General features: G+C 47.5%; 1 protein-coding gene across 1 annotated transcript; it reads right to left on the reverse strand.

Moving 5' to 3' along the window:
• Positions 1-13,929: 13,929 nt before the first annotated feature.
• Positions 13,930-15,753, reverse strand: LOC136295288 (G-protein coupled receptor 35-like). Its single transcript, XM_066193778.1, has one exon. The coding sequence runs from the start codon at positions 15,660-15,662 to the stop codon at positions 14,727-14,729; it is 936 nt and encodes a 311-aa protein (XP_066049875.1). The 5' UTR covers positions 15,663-15,753; the 3' UTR covers positions 13,930-14,726.
• Positions 15,754-17,472: the final 1,719 nt, after the last annotated feature.

Genomic DNA, 17,472 nt, shown 5'->3' on the forward strand with positions numbered 1-17,472 from the left:
CGATGCTCTTACCTACCTGAAGATATACTGTGATGCTCTTTCTGTATAAAGAGCAAGTAAAAGAACAAGCTTAATTTCCACTGGTGGCCTAAAAATTATTGTTTGCACTTGAATTGGAGTACAGTGGTTTTTTAATCTGGAAACCTTCCACTCCACACTAAAGCTCTTTGGGTTGCTCAGTACCCTCTTCCTCACCTTCATTAGCAGTCGAAGCCTGGCCAGGAGTGAGCTATCTTAACTGTGCAGCTGGAGCTTTGAATAGCTCAGGGGTTGTTTTTTTTCTTATGGAGCCAGATTTTTTTAGTTCAAGAGAGTGAAAAGCCTGAAATCAGAAATCCTGGGAGCTGCTGTGTTTTATAGGGAACAGCCGCACTCAGCCTCTTCAAGACAAGGCAAAGACTAAAAGGCAGCCCAGATGGAGCAACAAGTATAGGGTTTTTTGGAGCTGGCCAGCTATGAGGGTAGGTTTATTTCTACATTTGGGAAACCTTACAAAGGTTTGTCAGGGTTGTGTGATGAGAGGAAAGGAACTGGGCAGTCTGGTGAGCAGCCAGTCTCACACTAATATGGTTGAGTGAGCAAAATCATGGGATTGACACTTTAGAGTCCAGAATATCTTCAGCTGTGTCTGCCTCAGAAGTTCACCATGAGAACACTGAGCATGCAGGGTGCCATCTCCTCAGTAACTTCAGACAGCCACAGCCCACAGCTGACAATCTCATTTTCCACGGTTCACTTTGGTCTTCCAGGGGAAAAAATGCCAGTTAGACATGGGCAGCGCCAGCCAGGTGCCAGTGAGGACATGTGCCTCATGTCCACTGCATTCCTCCTCTAGGCAGAGTAGCTTGTCTGAGGCCAAAGCAATTCTGGTTGGGGAGCTTAGCAATAGGCCAGAAATTTTCCTCGGGTATTTGTAGGAAGGAGCAGCCAAACAAGCTGCAAGTTCAGCTGTAGTGAAACTGTGTAAGAATAGACCCAGAGCTTCACACACCCATGAACTTTGCAGTCTGCCCCCCAAGGTTCACCAGCACAGCCACCTGTTCCAGCTGGCAGGTCAGGGGCTCTGTGGTTGCTCTGCAGAGCTGGGCTGGTGCTGGTGAGGATGCCACAATCACTGAGACGTGCAGGGGAAACAGGAGGTGTGCACAAACCTGAGCTTGGAATGAAACTGCCAGCTAATTTCACAATCAATCAGCAGAAGAAACTAATGCTCAGGAGGGGTATGGATACAAACCCAGCACCTGTGCAGGAGCCCACACAGCTCCTAGCAGGTCTCCTGAGCACTCAGGCTTCTTTGGGAGCAGTTAAATAGGACATTTATCTGCCCTGCCTCACCACTCCAGTGCCAGTGTGTGGTTACTGCACTCTATGATTTTTCCTGACACAGACAGTGATCAGATCAAGGTTGTGTAATGCTTGCCCATCTTCACCATATAAACTCTGATAAATGATGTTATCTAGATTTTTTCCCCACAGAAAACATTTTCTTCTCAGCCTTTGCAGTGCCCTAGGTAACGAAACACAAAACGAAAATTATTTCCTTTGCATTTTCATTCCACCATGTATCACCTGAGCACTGGCCATCAGTACAAGTGAGCTGCCATCACTGCAGGCTGGCACAGAGGGATGCCAGTGCAGGAAAGGAGCAGCAGCTGCACGGCACAGTTGTGCCTTGCACAGTCATTTCTGTACTTTCCCCAGACAGCCTGGCACCAGGGGTGGGAGCTGCCTCATCTGCAAGGTTTATGCACTTTCAGTGCTACAACTTTCTGAAAGACTCAGTTCTATTGAATGGCTCGCTTTGACAAGGAGGTGACTTGTATGGAAAGTACATTTTTTCCATTTCCTTCAGCTTTTCCTCATCTGCCTCATCCACCCCTACACCTCAGTGTGGGGACTGGCTTTTCTGAAAAGAAAGCTCTACTCACTCAAGCCTATAACTGCAATGAATAATTGTCAAATGAAGATTATGGATTGTCTTAAAAGGAACATTTTCCAGACCTGAGATGTGACCTGTTTCATTAATGCATGTCATCTTTGCACTCGGGGCTTCTCCCATTTTAACTCATGTACTGCCTACGCATTTAGTTGTTTTAAGAGCAGTGTACCAATAAGGTGCCTCTCAAAGCGGGTCTCAAAGGACTGCAGAGAAGTGGGACCAGAACTGGCTCACAGCGTGGCCAAAAGGGTTCCTGTCCCAGGGATGAGGCTTCTTGAGCTGCCAGCTGAGAGTTGTTTCTCAGACTGGTTTTGTTTCACCTGGGCGATGGCCGTCACCACACCCACAGCTCTCCTCTTTGCCTGGCTTGGTTTTCCTTGTGGTGTCTGCACACAGTGGCAGACAGTGGTCCTCCGTCACCACCCAAATGGTGTGGGGTGATGCTAGGGTGTGCTTCTTGATGTCCCCAGCCTGTGTCCCCTAACCTGGCACTGAGATCTGAGGGTATGAAAACTGCTGTCAACATCGCTGCTGTCCCAAGTGTCCGAACAGGTCCCACCAAAGTCCCAAGTTGAACAATTTGTCATGGAGGTGCAGTGAGTGTGGCTGTGAAACAGGGAAAAATAGTTGGAGAAAAATGACGGGAGGAATCTCTGCATCTACTTCAGCATCTCCGTTTTGAGCGGTGCCGGTGCTGGCGGGGGAACTGCTGCTCGACAGTGCCATCTTTGGGTAATTCATGTCCATGCGAGGCTGTGATGATGTTTGCCTTTTCTTTTATATACCTTTCATGTATTCCCAGGCCTCTATAGCATGCATACTTGTTATTCCTTAAGTCTGATAACTTAGCACAGTCCTGGTATTCTGCTAGGCCAGAAGACCAAACATCCTAAAGGCCTCGCAGTTGGGGGCTGGAAAGCCCTATGGTATCTTGGGAAACCAAGGTCCCCCCTAAAATGCATCCTGTAAACTAGAATTAGGCCCATCCAGGGAAGAATACTTCGGGATGGAGGAATATCACACTATTCATTCAAGCCTCTCCTGAAGCTATCTTTGTTAGATATGCTAATTTGTAAGGTCTATAAAATTGTAGCTGTGATCTATCGAGTGTGTGCGTTTCAGTGTGCTCCGCCTTGGCAAAATGTTGCACCATAAAGATCCTCATTAAATACCCAGATAAAAACCCTTTATCCCTTAACCATGTCTGGCTCTGAATTTTAAGGCCAAAGAAGAGGCATCACATGAGCTGGACAAGAGGCATCAGAGTGGAACTTGACTCTTCCTTGGTGCGTTGCCTCTCTCCCCATGCGTATGTAAGAAAAAATACATGTGGATGTGTTTATGTAACCACTGATATCATAACGACTTAGTAACAGTTGTTACATTGCACACGTGCGTTACTTCATGAGCTTCATTTTGTTCTCATCTCTCCTAATCTGTCCTGGATGAACACTTTTTATTTCAGTAAGACAGCCAGCCTTCAAGACCTTTCAGAGAGAGAACTTTGTTTATGCTGCTGAAGGAAATGTCCCGTTGTGAAGAAAAGGATTCGTCTGTCCTCGGTTGGAAAGTGCAACTGAGCAAACTTCCTTATTTATTCCACTGCAGAAGTGGTCTTCGCCTCGAAGAGAATTGGCCATCCTTGAATCTGGCATCTAAAGAGAACAGTAATGGGGGTAAAATTCAACCAGTTGCAGCTTGTTTCCCCTATACATGCAGGTTATCTGCCCTTGCTATCAGCATATGATTAATATTTAAAATATAACCAACTCATCCTGGTCTCAGGGTCTTGGATGCTGCAGAAGGTGAGGATGCTGCAATGTGCTGCTAGCCCAGCTTGCTCCCCAGGGGAACAAACAAACCACTCTGACTTGTTTCTCTGAGAGTGGAATTCATCCTCCTTTGCACGCAGAGAGGTTGTGGTGTTGGAGCCTAACGGTGGTGAGATCCTTAATTCCTTCTTCTGCACAATGTTAGTCTAGCTGAGTGAACACGGCTGGCTTTGTTCTGGCTGCCTGGTGTAGCCCTGTGCCTTCACACACAAGTTTGACAGGAGAGGTTTTGGAAATAAAAACTGCACTTCATTTGCATATAATCATACCACTTACATTGATAATCTTCTAGCTTTGCACTTCAAACTGAGTGCTAGACAATTATTTGAAATCCTGGAAAGTTCTCTTCCCTTTAGCACAGGTGTATTCCTATAAATAGCCTGTAGAGAAAAGCCACATAACATAAAAGGGCTCAAAAAAGCAATTTGCAGGAAAGTGAAAACCTCAAACAGATTTAAACCTCTCAAATGAACTACAGCTAGAGTGGCGGAAACTATCACATAATCAGTGCAGACTTTTGTGTTTTCTGGTTTTGTTTTTGGTTTTTGTTGTTTTGTTTTGGGTTTTTTTTTTTTAACAAAGAAAAGCTAAGATTTCAAGAAAAAAACTTGAAGGAGAGAAGTTTTGGTTACTAAAATATCAGCCTGAGGTGACAACTTTTGAATTTCAGTGGACACAGCCTCCAGAGAGGGGCCCTGAATGTGTGCTGGCTAGCCAGCTCTCTCCAGGATGGATGGCCTCAATTCTTGTGTCACAAATCAGGATTGTCCTAAAAGACTGAATGCCTCACCTGTGTCATTTATTGAGCCAGATGTGCTGGAAACAAACCATTTGGTGGCTTAGGCTTTGTTGGTCAGAGGCAGGCTACTCCGGCAAAAGGTCAGAGAAGGTTGAAAGGTGGTTCCTCCTGCATTTTGCAGGTCGGTGGTTGGGAATTTGTCTGTGGAGGTTGGTAATAAAATAGGTTAGTGGGGGATGCTGGTGCAGAAGGAGGGCCCTGGCCCTTGGGGACTTTGCCCTGCTGGGTGTTTCACTCCCACATGGATGGGTTGGAGGGGCAGACTTTGAATAATCACTGCTCCAAGTGAGGAGGAGGAGGATTGCTGGTGGGGCTTTAACAGCCACTCACCTTCCTCTCTCATTGCTTTTCTTCTCTTCAGCTGCGGGCTGTTTTGTCAAGCTGTGACAGTGAAGGGACTTCACTGAGCACCAAGACACTCTGAATTTCCAGTGCCCACCTGAGCAGAGGGTGATTAATGGTCTTGTGAAACCCCACTGGCCCTGCCCTGGGAGAGGTCAGACTGGTCTTTCCTGTCACTGGGGAGGTGAGTGAGGATGCACCACAATTAGCTGTACATGCTTTAGAGAAAACAGCGGATTTTCATGAAACCAAGGCCCCAACCACCTGTATCAGCATTGCTTAGAAACATCTTTAATGACAAGAGGGTGAACACAGGCCTGAGGAAGAGCTCTGGCACCTCATCTGTGAATTCACCCTGTTGAGAAGAGAAAGTGTGTTTTTACCTTGAGATGCCAAAATGCTGCTGTTTGCCAGGTGTTTATGATGTTTGCTGCTGCTTATCCTTCACTGTGTCCCTGCCTCACAGCAGTGCCACAATGTGCAGCATCAGGGGAGCATCTGGTGCACAGGCAGGAAAACCTGCTGCAGGAAGAAAGGGGCCTGCACAGCTCAAGCTCACCGGTGTAAAGAAATGTCCTCCTGTTGTGGTTTCAGCTCCTGCCTTGGCAGATTCAGGCTGTCAGCATGCTCACACCTCCAGTGTGACAGCTGGGGCTGGAGGTCCACAGAGCAGCCTGGAAAGATACCAGAATTTGTTAGTCCTGTTTGTAACAAATACATTCTGACCGCTTCATCTTGCCCTTAGGTTAGGAATGGTTGTTCTTAAAAAAGGAAAGGGAGAGGAGTGTGAGACAGTGCCAAAGAGACAGATAAAAGCTGTGTGCTTCTTGCAGAAAAGTTTTTTTGAGCTTTTGTTTGTTTTCTTGCCTGCTTGCTTTTAGTAGTGTCCTGGTTTAGGGCAAATTTGGGAGAAAACCCCTGAATGGGGTCCCTCTGGGAAGCAAACCCAAACAGCCTCTCCCCCAGCTGGTCCAGGAAAGAACTTCCTTGGAGAAAAGTGGAAAAAACTATTTGTTTAACAAACAAAGTGCCCACAAACATTAAGAATGAATAATATGAAACAATAAAGCCTCTCGTTCTGAAGTGAGATGGCAAATTGAGACAGTCCTTGCTGCGGGTGTAGCTTGGCTCACTCAGTCTCTTCTCAGTCCCTGTGGTGCTGGAAATGCCGTCCTGGGCCTCGGTGGGCCACAGCTGTGAGCTCCAGGTGCTCTTCTGGATTTTCAGTCCAGAACAAGCTTAAATAGTCCCAAGGAAAGAAAAAGTAACAGTCCAGGAGCTTCTGTGCTTCAGCTAGCTAAAACTAACTAAAAGCACAGGAGATCTCTGTCCCGCTGTCTGCCCGTGCTCAGACAAACACGGAGAAGGAATGTGCAGGAGTGACCAGTTTCTGCAAACAAACTCTGCACTTCTTCTCCCTGCTTCCCCCTCAAAACCAGTCTGAAAGGCATGGAACTCAATAGACAGCCCACACAGAACAGACCACCGGGGATACAAGCATCATAGAGTCACCCTAGGACAAGTGGTTTCTCAGCTTTCCATCAGATTAATTTTGCTGTAGTCGAAACACACCAGAAATGCCCTGGGCTGGGATGACTGATCCATGCTGGGGCAGGATGCTTAGCTCTGGTCAGGAGAACTTGGTAGCAGCAACCAGTTCTGACCACCAAAATCTGTCTCTGGCTGCTGCAAAGGCTGAGCTGCTGCTGGCATCATTTAAAGAGGATGATGATGATGATGATGATGATGATGATGATGATGATGATGATGATGATAAAAGGGAAAAAAGATCCCCCAGACTTGGAAAGGGCAGATCCAAATGGCTGATGGAAATAGCAATAATTTTCTAAGGAACCTCTTCTTTCTGTATTTAGTGGCCGTATCTTTGCACACCCAAGAATTTGTCAAGGGTCACCTTTTCTATAGTCAGTAGATAGATTAGTTTTCTTGCTGTTGAGATTTTTTTTGTGTGTATTGCTTTGGCTTTTGTTTCTTAGGTGAGTTTTTGGGGTTATTTTTTGATTTCTTCCTCTTTCTTTCGCTTGCATTTATGGAAATTCTTGTGGTGCACATGCTGCCTCACTGGGAACTGCACTGGGAACCTCCAGGCTGGGAGTATCACAGGGCTACTGAGTTAAACTTGCCCTGCAGACATGGGAACATTCCCCCTCCCCTCCTTGGTTGCCTGTCCTCTTTCATTTCCTCATCCTGGTCATGTCCAGCTTTCCCCAGGGGAAGGGAAGCTGCTGTTTCTGCAGCTGTGGGCAGAGGAGACAGAGTGGTTTTGCTGAAATCCTTGGGACTGTTTGCAGGCAGTGTTGGGGTGACATTGGGTGACGCTGGAAAGCACCAGATTCTGATGAAACAGAACAACCTGAGGAAGGAAAGCCTCTGAAAGACAAAAATGCTGTACGCTTTGCTCTCTAGAAAGTGTCATCACTGAAATGGCAATTTCTAAAGCTTGATTTTCCTTTGGACCTTGTACCCCCGTTTCTCTCCTCTGTCACAGCAATAAAAGGCAAAAAGAGTTTCCAGTTGCAGCAGGATCCTGGGACTGGCTGGGCATGAAAAGTGGCCAGAACTGGGCTGGGTGATTCCCATGGCACAGTCTGGAGGAGGAACGGGAGGTCAATGCACACCTGGAGCCAAGGGGGGCTTTAACAGAGCAGGGGTTTGTGGGGTGGCTGCAGTGCAGATCCAGGAATGAACCCCGCAGGGGGAGAGGCCAGGCCAGTGCCTGTGCTGGGGACAGCCCTGCAGGACCATGAGAGCCCAAAGCAGGGGACGGGGTGTGTGTGCTGCACCAGGGAGCTGCGTGTCCTCTGTGTCCCTCCTCTGACACCAGCTGAAACCTTTGCACTGACAGGGCCTTTGCCAGCACTAGAGGGCAAGTTTGAACTGCACAAAAATCAGCTTTTGTGATTTCTTTCTCCTGTGGGTGTGCCACCTGACGTGTTGTGCCTTTGTGCAGCTGGAAACTGAGGAACCTTGGTGCAAAAGTGACTCATGCTCTTAAACCTCTGGCTAGGACAGCCCCATGTGAAAGGGAGGTCAAGCCCTCTTTGTATCGCTTTTGCTAGGAAAATAAAGAAATTAAAATGTTAAATAGGGAAATGTTTCAAGGGAAGGTAAAGGGAGAAGTGAGGGTGTGTGTTTATGAGGAAGAGGAAAATGTTGAAATACACTAATGAAAATAAGTCAGCCTCACATTTATTGGCAAACAAAAGCCCATGTGAATTGATTAAAACAAAAAACCAAAGCAACCAGAAATAGGTTGGATTTCATAGCTGGTTTCAGTGTTTTCACTTGAAATCTGCTTCATAATGATCACACAGATAAATTGTCACCAGCAGCACAGTCCAAACCTGGGGTGAGTCTTTAAATGCAAACTCTGGGAAACCTTTACCCTTTCAAAACAGAGTGCTTTCTCTGCTGTGCCCACATCTTTGTGGGAGATCTTTTCTCTCTCTCCCTGTTTTTTTTTTTTTTAACCAGTGGGGAATGCTGACAGGTTAGGATCCCTGTCCCAGGGGGTGGGACCCACTGCCCTTTCACTGGGGGAAGGCAGGGGGTGTCCAGGTGTCTTTCCTTGGGCAGCCCAGCAGGAGCCGAGCATCTGAAGACAGGGGAGCTCATTGCTGGGCTTCCATTTCCTACACTGTGCTTTGCCTAGCAAGGGAGTTGATAAAGGCTCTGCCTCTACTGAAAATTTCCTGCTGTGACTGAAATAGATCCGAGGTCCCTGATGGGAGAAGTGAGAACAGAAGAATCTTAAAAAATAATGAAAATGCCCACCAAAACCCAAATGTGCGACCCTGGAACAGTTTTGTTGTATTCGTTGTTGTGTTTGAGCTGGGACCATGGCAGACCATCCATCCCCCTAGGAGTCAGGTGACATTATCCCTTACTGCTCTCTGCCCACCAAAAATATCACCTGCTCTTCCCAAAGGGACAAACCCATTTGAGTCCAGCCAAACAGCAAAAGAAAGAATTCCAGTCATGTTATTAAAGGCACCCATCTTTTATTATTGCCCAGTTTATTCCACCTTTAACATGTTTCCAAGTTCTATTTCTTTCTAAACGAAGCCAAAGCCAAACTCACTCCCTCTCTAAAATCAGGAAAGCACTGTGAATATAATCATTATTCGAGATGAAACCCTGTCACTGCAGTGGCAGAGAGCAAAGATGCTGTGATGGGTGTGCTCCTCTCAGACACAGAGCCTACTCTGGCCCCTGGGCCTGGCAGAGGGGACAGGGAGCAGCCCCCAGGGCACTCCAGCCTGGCATGGTCAGTGTCCAGAAGGTGACAGGAAGCAGCCCCGGAGTGGTAAAATAAAGGACTTAATCCTCCAGGATTGCTCAGCTGTCAGTGGGGGAGTATTGGGGTGTCAGCTGCATTCTTCCATTTAGCAGAATAATTTGCAAGGAAAGGAAGCGAGCAGCAGTAAAAGATGTTACTGGTAAATTACAGCTTAAACAAGAATCTCTTCCTTCCTGCCCCAAGACCACTCCTGGCTTTCTGCCCACACTGGCTGGTGAGAAAATGCCCATTGCTGCCTCTCTGCCGCAGAACCAGATCAGATCAGGCAGCTCCTTTCCTTCTGCCACCAAGGGCTCTTCTCAGGAAAAAAATAGTCATAAACACCCTTTGTGACAGGCAGAGGGATAAACACAAGGAAGTCATGAAATAGGTGCAGCAAGGCAGAGGAGCTGTGTGAGCTGTGTGGGCTGTGCAGGGTGGTGTGGTGGGGTCATGGTGCAGAGTCTCTGTGTTCACTGAGAACAGCTGGTTCTTTGGTCCCCAGGCAGTGCAATGTGACTTTTGGGGGAAATGTGGTGCTCCTGGAGCCTGTTTTCATACATCAGCACAGAGCAAGGGTTTAACTGTGGGCTGTGGTACCCACCACGGGCTAAAGACTTACAGAATCGCTCTTGCAATTTTGAGGCTGATGGAAGTCAGGCCTGAAATATCTGTACCAGATTTTTACTGAACCAAAGCAGGGAGCCTGACTGGAGAGACAAAGGCCAGAAAGGTAGAATTAGAGAGTGCTCACTTTGGCAGAAAAATGTTAGCAGGCAGAAATGGAATTTTGAAGTTAGTAAAGCAAAGCTGCTGGCAGACCGCTGCCAGACTGCTGCCACGGTTTCTGATGGACAGGGTTGCTGATACTGCAGCTTTTTAGCATGCTGAGAAACGAGGAGTGCATGGTGTAGACACTGTTCCTGGCTGGTGCAGGCACTGCCCACACGGGGCAGCTCATCCCCTTAGAGTGACCTGGTGACGTCTCTGAGCCTTCATTCAGAAACTGAGAGATTGCTTCTACTTCAAGCTAACGACAATGAGGCACCCCAATTTTCACTTCCCCAGCAGCGTTCTCTTTTTCTGTCTTCGATAAAAATGTTTTTGAAGTATGTCACAGCTTTTTGGTAGCAGCTTTCACACTTTCCCCCCACATCTGACATTCAGCTGAACTCTCATTTTTCAGTCAGCCGCCCTGGCAGGCAGCAGGGTTCGTCATTAGAATGTGACAACAAAAGCAAATGGAAAGTCCCAAGCAAGAAATCTGGTGTGAGATGTTACCAGACCTTTGTGAGCACCAACATGTAAGTCATAGGGAGGTCTAGGTGTGTACCTGCACTCCGTGTGTGCGTCCTGCCGATGCAGCCACCTCCCGTGCTGCAGCTGCTCTACTTCCACCCGGTTTTGTGACATATCCATTCAGTGTTTTTGACGGGTATGACACTGGCTGCATCCATCTCTGCCATCAATTCACTGAGTCGTAGAACCATTATAATGTAGGAGCTGCCAGAGCAAGATGTTTGTGCTGCCTGTGTCCTGCAGCTGCTGGGAGGGCGATGTGGCCTGACCAGGGCAGGATGAAGTCTGCAGGCTGGGAGGTGCCTGCTCACCCTGTCTGAGAGGTGAAGGTTCCAGCCCTCCTCACACCTGTGCCCTCCTCACCTGGCAGGCACAATGTTGGTGTTGTCAACACTTGGCTCCAGAGAAATCTGGGAAATCTGAAAGGCAGAGTGCATCCTCTGCTGTGAAGGTTAAATTGTACATACTCGAAAGCTGGCCGATGTGGTGAGAGGTTTTTGCAGCAAGATAAAAGCAAGCCAGGCAAGGCCTGCACTGCCTGGATAGTTATGGTCTGCCTTCCAGGCAGTGGTGGAAGGATCAGTATCTTGTCGGCAAGTGCTTGGATCCCCCTTGGCTCCCAGAGGTTGCTGAGCCCACCAGAAACGCCTGTACATCACTGCAGCCTCCTCCCCGCTTAATTCTTCTCTTACCTCTTCTCTGTATGGGTGGCAGAGCTTGGCCAGGTGAGTCATGAATTTAGTGGACTCTCTTTCTACTGAATCAGCCTGAAAACTCCAGATGGGAGTAGCAAAAGACAGTGAATAAACGGAACACTAAAAACCAGTTTTCTAGCTGGGGAACTTGAGGAGGTTTCTTGGTCCTTGTGCCACAAATTTCATTCCCAGCGCTCTTGAATCCCTGACTGCCCTTCCTGAATGGTGGAGCACAGAAATTTCAGAGGCTCTGCTGTGAGGTTTCTGTGAGGAGGAAGCTTCAGGCCAGACACCCATGGTGTGCCTCTGGGCGAATGGTGCCGGAGGAAGAGGCGTCACTAGAAGTTAGCTGGGTTGGCAGACCATGCTCGGAAATGCTTTGTTTACTGGCTGCTTTGTATCTCCCCCACCCTTTTATCAGCGGTTAGTGGAGTAGAAGTGGTTTTTTTCTTGCCCGTTTAAACAGCAGTTTGGTTTGTGCAGAGCTTTCGCCTCTGAGGAGCTCACATCCACGCTGGTGAGACTGGAGGTATAGAAAAAACACACTGGCAATCAGGAATCTCACAAATCACTGTGCTCCCACCCCACAAATCCTGTCCTGGGGAGAGAATGTTAAAGATCTATTGAGCTTTACTGGGGAACAATCCATCAGATCACAGAGGGCGGATGTTATTCACTGATGCAGGAGAGCCACCAGCAGCAGGGCTGGGGAAGCAGGGTGTCACCTTTGGGCTGGGCCAGCAGCAGATAATCCATCTCCGCGTGCACAGCACCCTTCGTAGCTGATTTCAAAGAAAACGCAAGTGTAGACGGGGGGAGATAAACCAACCTCCTTAAGAGGTCTTTGCAGCCAGAGCCTCTCCTCCTTTCCCTCCCCATTGTGTAGTAAGCAAAGGAAAGATTCTGGTTTCAGATTTTGGTGATTACAGAGCAAATATCCCCATTTCTATCTGAATCTCTGGCAGGCATGCCAAGAAGCCTGCATCCCCTGGGGAAGCTGGCAGGGTTTTGCTGCTGTCCTGTGCAGCAGAACAGCCACTGCCCAGGTGGATGGAGGGGTCTGCTCAACCACTGTCTGCGGCAGGGTGTTCCTCCTTTTGGCATTGCCTTGAATAGAAGGAGACACAAAGGCAGGGCTGGGTGTGGGACCTGCAAGGATGTTTTTGTGGCAGCAGGGATGGGCCCAGCACGTGCAGGTGGCTGGCAGCTGTGCTAGAGTATGGCTGTATGATGCTTGTATCCCCAATCATCTGTTTATGCTGGATATGAAGTTCTGCATCTTTCAGGCTCATTCTAAAAGTGAAGAGGAATTAAAAAAGTGTGCAGTTTGTTTTCTGAAACAATTGCTCCCCCGCATTCCATCTCACAGTCTGTGTTGTCTGCAGCACAGACAGCAAGAAAGAACTCTCCTTTGCTTTTTAGTTAGTTTTTTTAGCCAACTGAAGCAGAGAAGTTCCCCAGACTGTGACTTCTCTTTTTCTTGAAACTGATCAGCCTTGCTCTGGACTGAAAACCCAAAAAAACCACCAGGAGCTCGCACCTGTGGCCCACCAGGCCCGAGACGCGGCATTTTCCAACTCAAGAGAGACTGATAAAAGACAAAGCTAGCTGAGCTACACCCCACAAAAAAGACTTTCTGAATTTGCCTTTTCTTCAAAACAGCGAGAAATTTTATTGTTTAATATGATTCATTTTTATTTCATACTTGTGAATACTTTGCTTGTTAAATAAACAGGTTTTTTCTACTTTTCTCCAAAGAAATCTTTTCCCGAACCAGTTGGGAAAAGGGCAACCTAAATCTGCTTTCTAGAAAAACCCCTTTGGAAGTTTCCTCCCAGATTTGCCCTAAACCAAAACAAATGCAGCAGCCCAGCCTGAGGTTGGGAGGTGTGAGTGGAGGTGTGAGTGTGGTACAGCCCAGCTAAGGGCGTGCAGTCTGAAGCTGCTGAGTGTTATTATTGTCAGCGGTTTACTATTGCTAGATACTGACTTGTTATTGAATCCCCATTATTAGTAGATACTTAGAACAGAGATTCGACAAGGAGAAGGCCTTGTCAAGCCTCTAAAGGGGGGAAATGATGCCTTAAGTGTTAGTTTTCATGTTTTCAGACTCTGTGCTGCCCAGGGGTGCAGCTCTGAGCTCACATTCAGTGTCACTCAGCTCTTCACAGAGCAGAAATACAAAACAAATCCTTTTCCTGCTGGAGACCAAGGACAACTTTCAGCCCCAAAAGTACAAACAAGGGTGGGCTGAAGGGAGGAAAAAGAAGGATGGGACCTCACAACCTGAAGCTGTAATCGGACAATTAAACCCCAATATGCAAATGGACCAAAACTTATAAAAATATAAGATCTTGTGACCAGTGAGCCGTTTTGTGGCCATTCTTAGTCCACCTTGGGTGCAGCCTTGGTCAGGCTCCTGTCCTGCCCTAGGTGGATCCTAGAGGCCTTTCAATAAATTCCTACTTTATTCTCTGGCTCTGTCCAGTCTCTGTTTTAGGTCAGCCTTCCCAAGGCATCAGTTTCACCTACTTAGGTGTTTGTGGTAAGATCATCACGGGGTGGGACGCTCCGCTCTGCCTTAGAAATTCCCAGTCCCAGCTGGAGCTCATACCCAGTGCCCCTGGCTGGGACCACAGGGAGCTGTCCCTCCTGGACAGACAGCACAGCAGGTCCTCAACCCTCTCTCCCACATTTTCCATTTAACTCATTAAGACACTGAATTCCATGCTAGTGACACAACTTTATTTAGGTTGATTTCTTTGGAACAGATTTGTTACCACTTTCTTTAGGCAATCCTTTACATTATAAGGTTGAATAGAGTCCTAATACAGAATCCTTGTTCCCACTACCCTGTACCACCTCTTTTATTCAATTTTGATGTCATTTGACTCAAACATTTTTGATATAAAGTTTTCCCCCAGCAAGCAATTGCAATTTCTTCTGACCTTGTATTGTAATGATGATCATTTTGTAGCTGTTACATTGCTGTAAAGTTCTTTAAAGCAAGCTAAACATGCCTCTTACAGGATTTTGCATTATTAGCAACTAGAAACCAGTATGTTTGTGACTTACAGAAACACCATCCTTCCTTTCTTTCTTCGCATGGTTTCATTCTGATTTTTTTTTAATTTGTTGGTATTTGGAATAGCCTATTTTTTTTTCACGGCGGCACAAACACCGGTCCGAGGTGGGGATGAGAGACAAAACCCAATGCTTTACCACTGCCCATGCTTCTTTTGGGTTTTGTGGGAAAATGAAAGACAGGGGATTTTTGGCAGGGGAAAACGACCATTTTATGCAAATTTGTGTTAAGGCAGAGAATTGTCAGCGGCAGTCTAGATCATTAGATCAGAATCTGGGCCGCTGTGGTTGTCTGATTCAGAGCTGAATCATGTATCTGAATGTTTCCCATTAGTAGAATGTCCCTCCATCCCACTATGTATAAAAGTGGGAAACCCTGCGAGTGAGTCCCGGTTGAACACAGCAAATATAAAATGTGTGCTGTATGTGTTTTGCGTTAATGTGTTACATCTTGGAGCTGAATTTCAGCTTCCTCACTGCCCTCACATTTGGACTTTGCTAACTTGGAAGATGCTTCCTTAAACTCCTTGTTGACAAAGTAGTAACAAATGGCATCCAGGCAGCAGTTAGTGTTGGCGAGGATGGAGGCGAAGTGCACAAAGTCGTTGATGCTCTGTATGGCCGCGCAGTCGGAGCTGATGGAGTCCACGATGAAGCGGAGGACGTGCCCGAGGTACAGGGGCAAAAAGCATATGATGAACACAGCCATGTTTGCAGACACAATGTAGACAGCTTTCCTGGTTAGCTTTTCATTGTGACAGTTTTCGTTCTTCCTTCTCGTGAGCTCTGCAATGGTTTGTATGGAGCAGTAACTCAAGATGAGCAGGGGTATGAAAAACCCTGTAATGGTGGCACACAGCGTGATCACCGAGGGTGTCGCGGAAGACTTTTCAAAGCAAAAATCATCTTCTCTTCGGTCCTCAAAGTTTTTAATGAGGGAGGTCTCACAGATGATGACTATCCAAAGGGATCCAGAGGCAAGAGCTGCCTTGAGTGGCGACCTCAGTGCCTTGGATCTCAGAGGGTACTTGATTGCCAGATACCTATCAGCGGCGATGAGGGTGATGATACCAATGCTCATAAAGCGGTTTATGAAATAGCCACCTTCCAGAACCAGGCACCACCCGTCTACCTTCAGGTGCTGGAACTGGGACAGAGTTTTAAATGGCAGGGTGAAGAGTAGCAAGCAGTCAGCAACAGCCAGGTTGACCATGTATACTCTTGTTTCTGTCCATTGGCTGAGTTTGCAACAGAACACCCACAGCGCCAACACGTTCAGCACAATGCCCAAAACCAAAACTGGGATATAAACACACAGCTGGACAAGTGAAAACATTTCATAGGCTGTGATATTGCAGCTGCTGCTGTTCATTTTGGGACTGTCAAAAAGTACAGTTCCTGCAAAAGCAAATTAAACCTTTTACAAGAGAGGTTCTGGACTGAATCGGTGATTAATTCTAATGGAGAGAGTTCAGGACTTTACCAGCCATGAAAACCTGATGCAGGGTACCTAGTGGGAAGAAGAGGGACAGGGACACAAGCCTGATCAATTGTGAAAGAGAAAAAAACTTAGATTCTCCCTGGGTCCTGTGCAGAGAAGACTGCTCCTGGAGGGTGGCAAGGAAAAGGGCTTGGGCCCCTGTTTTGGCTCAGACTTGTATGAGGCAGCAGCAGATATCCTGCAGCAAGCAGCTATGTGAGCCATTGCAAACATTTGATAATGGGAAGGGGATACCTAAACCCAGGTCTCATCCCTTCCATTACAGCAGGGCTCAGTGGAAGCCAGCTAGTGTCCTCACAGCTTAAAATGTTCCAGATGTGCAGAGGAAGGACAGCTGTCCTTTCCCTCAGTCCTGAGATGTCTCTGCATCATTTCTCATTAGTGATATGAGCAATTATTACTGTACCTCTTATTAGTGTATCTCTCACTGGTTTGAGCTCCCATCAAATTCTGTACTCTGAGGGCTGCACTGAGAATCGGAGCACTGGGTCTGCCCGCTGCCTTTCAAGGATTGTCAAAGCTGGTCTTTATCTCAGAAGCATTACAGCAAACTGCCACAATTCCAAGACAAAAGAGACTCACCGGTGCCATGGCAGGAATGTCATCAATAGCCACGTGGAAGAGGTGAGCTATGTTTGGTCTAGTGGGTGGTTTTATCACCTTGGATCCAAGGGCAAAATTGCAGTTTGCCCTCCAGCTTTGGAGGAGTTAATGCAGAGGCACGTTCTAGGTGCAACTGTTCATGGACAGAAAAGACCCGGGATGTCTGACATGTCTTTGGGTTTTCCCTGCAAGGGGAACGTGGCTCCATGGGGGAAGGTTCATAACTCTCAAAAGCATCCCCAGCGAGCAAACATAAGGCAGTGCTGCAGCATTTATGTGCATCTGTGGGTCTCGGTTAGCTTTGAAAATCATGCAGCAGAGGAATCATGCCAGGAGACTTCTGAAGAGGTCAGGGAATGTGGTACAGCAGACAGCTGCAGCCGCTCTGTCCTCTGGACATGAGAAATGCATTATGAGCCCATAAGATGAAAGGGAAGATCGTAACAGGGAGAAAAGATCTAGCAAAGGCTGAGACAGCCCTTAAGCATCTCAAAATGTGTGAGATGTGGTCAGTATCAAAATGGACCTTTGAAAATACACTGGCTCCAACCCTCTCTTTCTCCATCCCCATTCTGGGGTCCCACCATGGCTGGGGAAAGGCAATGCCTTGCAGAATTCAACTAACAGTGCCAGTAAATAGCCAGGAGAAATTACCTGTCCTCTTGGTGTCCTTGGAGAGAGCGAGTTCCTCCAGCCTAGCCGTGGAGCGCAGTGCAGGCAGGACGAGCGGGGCTCCTCGCACATGACCAGGAGGTGTCTCTGATAACCAGTTTCTGGTGGCTGTGGGAGCAGCAGCGCTGGCCGAGAAAGCGCCCGCACTCCTCCTGAACACAGGGCAGAGCTTCCTCTGTCATCACCATTGGTGTGACTTGTACCACCTCCTGTTGACTGAGGAGCCTGCAATAGTCCTGAAGGAAGGTGAAAGACTTGTCTGCCATGAATTCCTGCAGCAGCTCCTCTGGCAGTGGAATAGTTTTGGGTTTTTCCTTTGCTGTACCTTCCATTGCCTGATGTCAAACTGGACAGTGCCTGTTGACCCTCCTCACCCAACAGACTGTGCTTGAAGGGGATCCATTGC

Source organism: Chamaea fasciata, unplaced genomic scaffold, assembly GCF_029207755.1.
Source record: "Chamaea fasciata isolate MVZ Bird 193981 ecotype frontalis unplaced genomic scaffold, bChaFas1.0.hap1 SCAF_11, whole genome shotgun sequence".
In the NCBI taxonomy this organism is placed as follows: Eukaryota; Metazoa; Chordata; class Aves; order Passeriformes; family Sylviidae; genus Chamaea; species Chamaea fasciata.

Coding starts and splice junctions, on each gene's coding strand:
- LOC136295288 (XM_066193778.1), bottom strand. CDS start 15,662: ATGAACAGCAGCAGCTGCAATATCACAGCCTATGAAATGTTTTCACTT.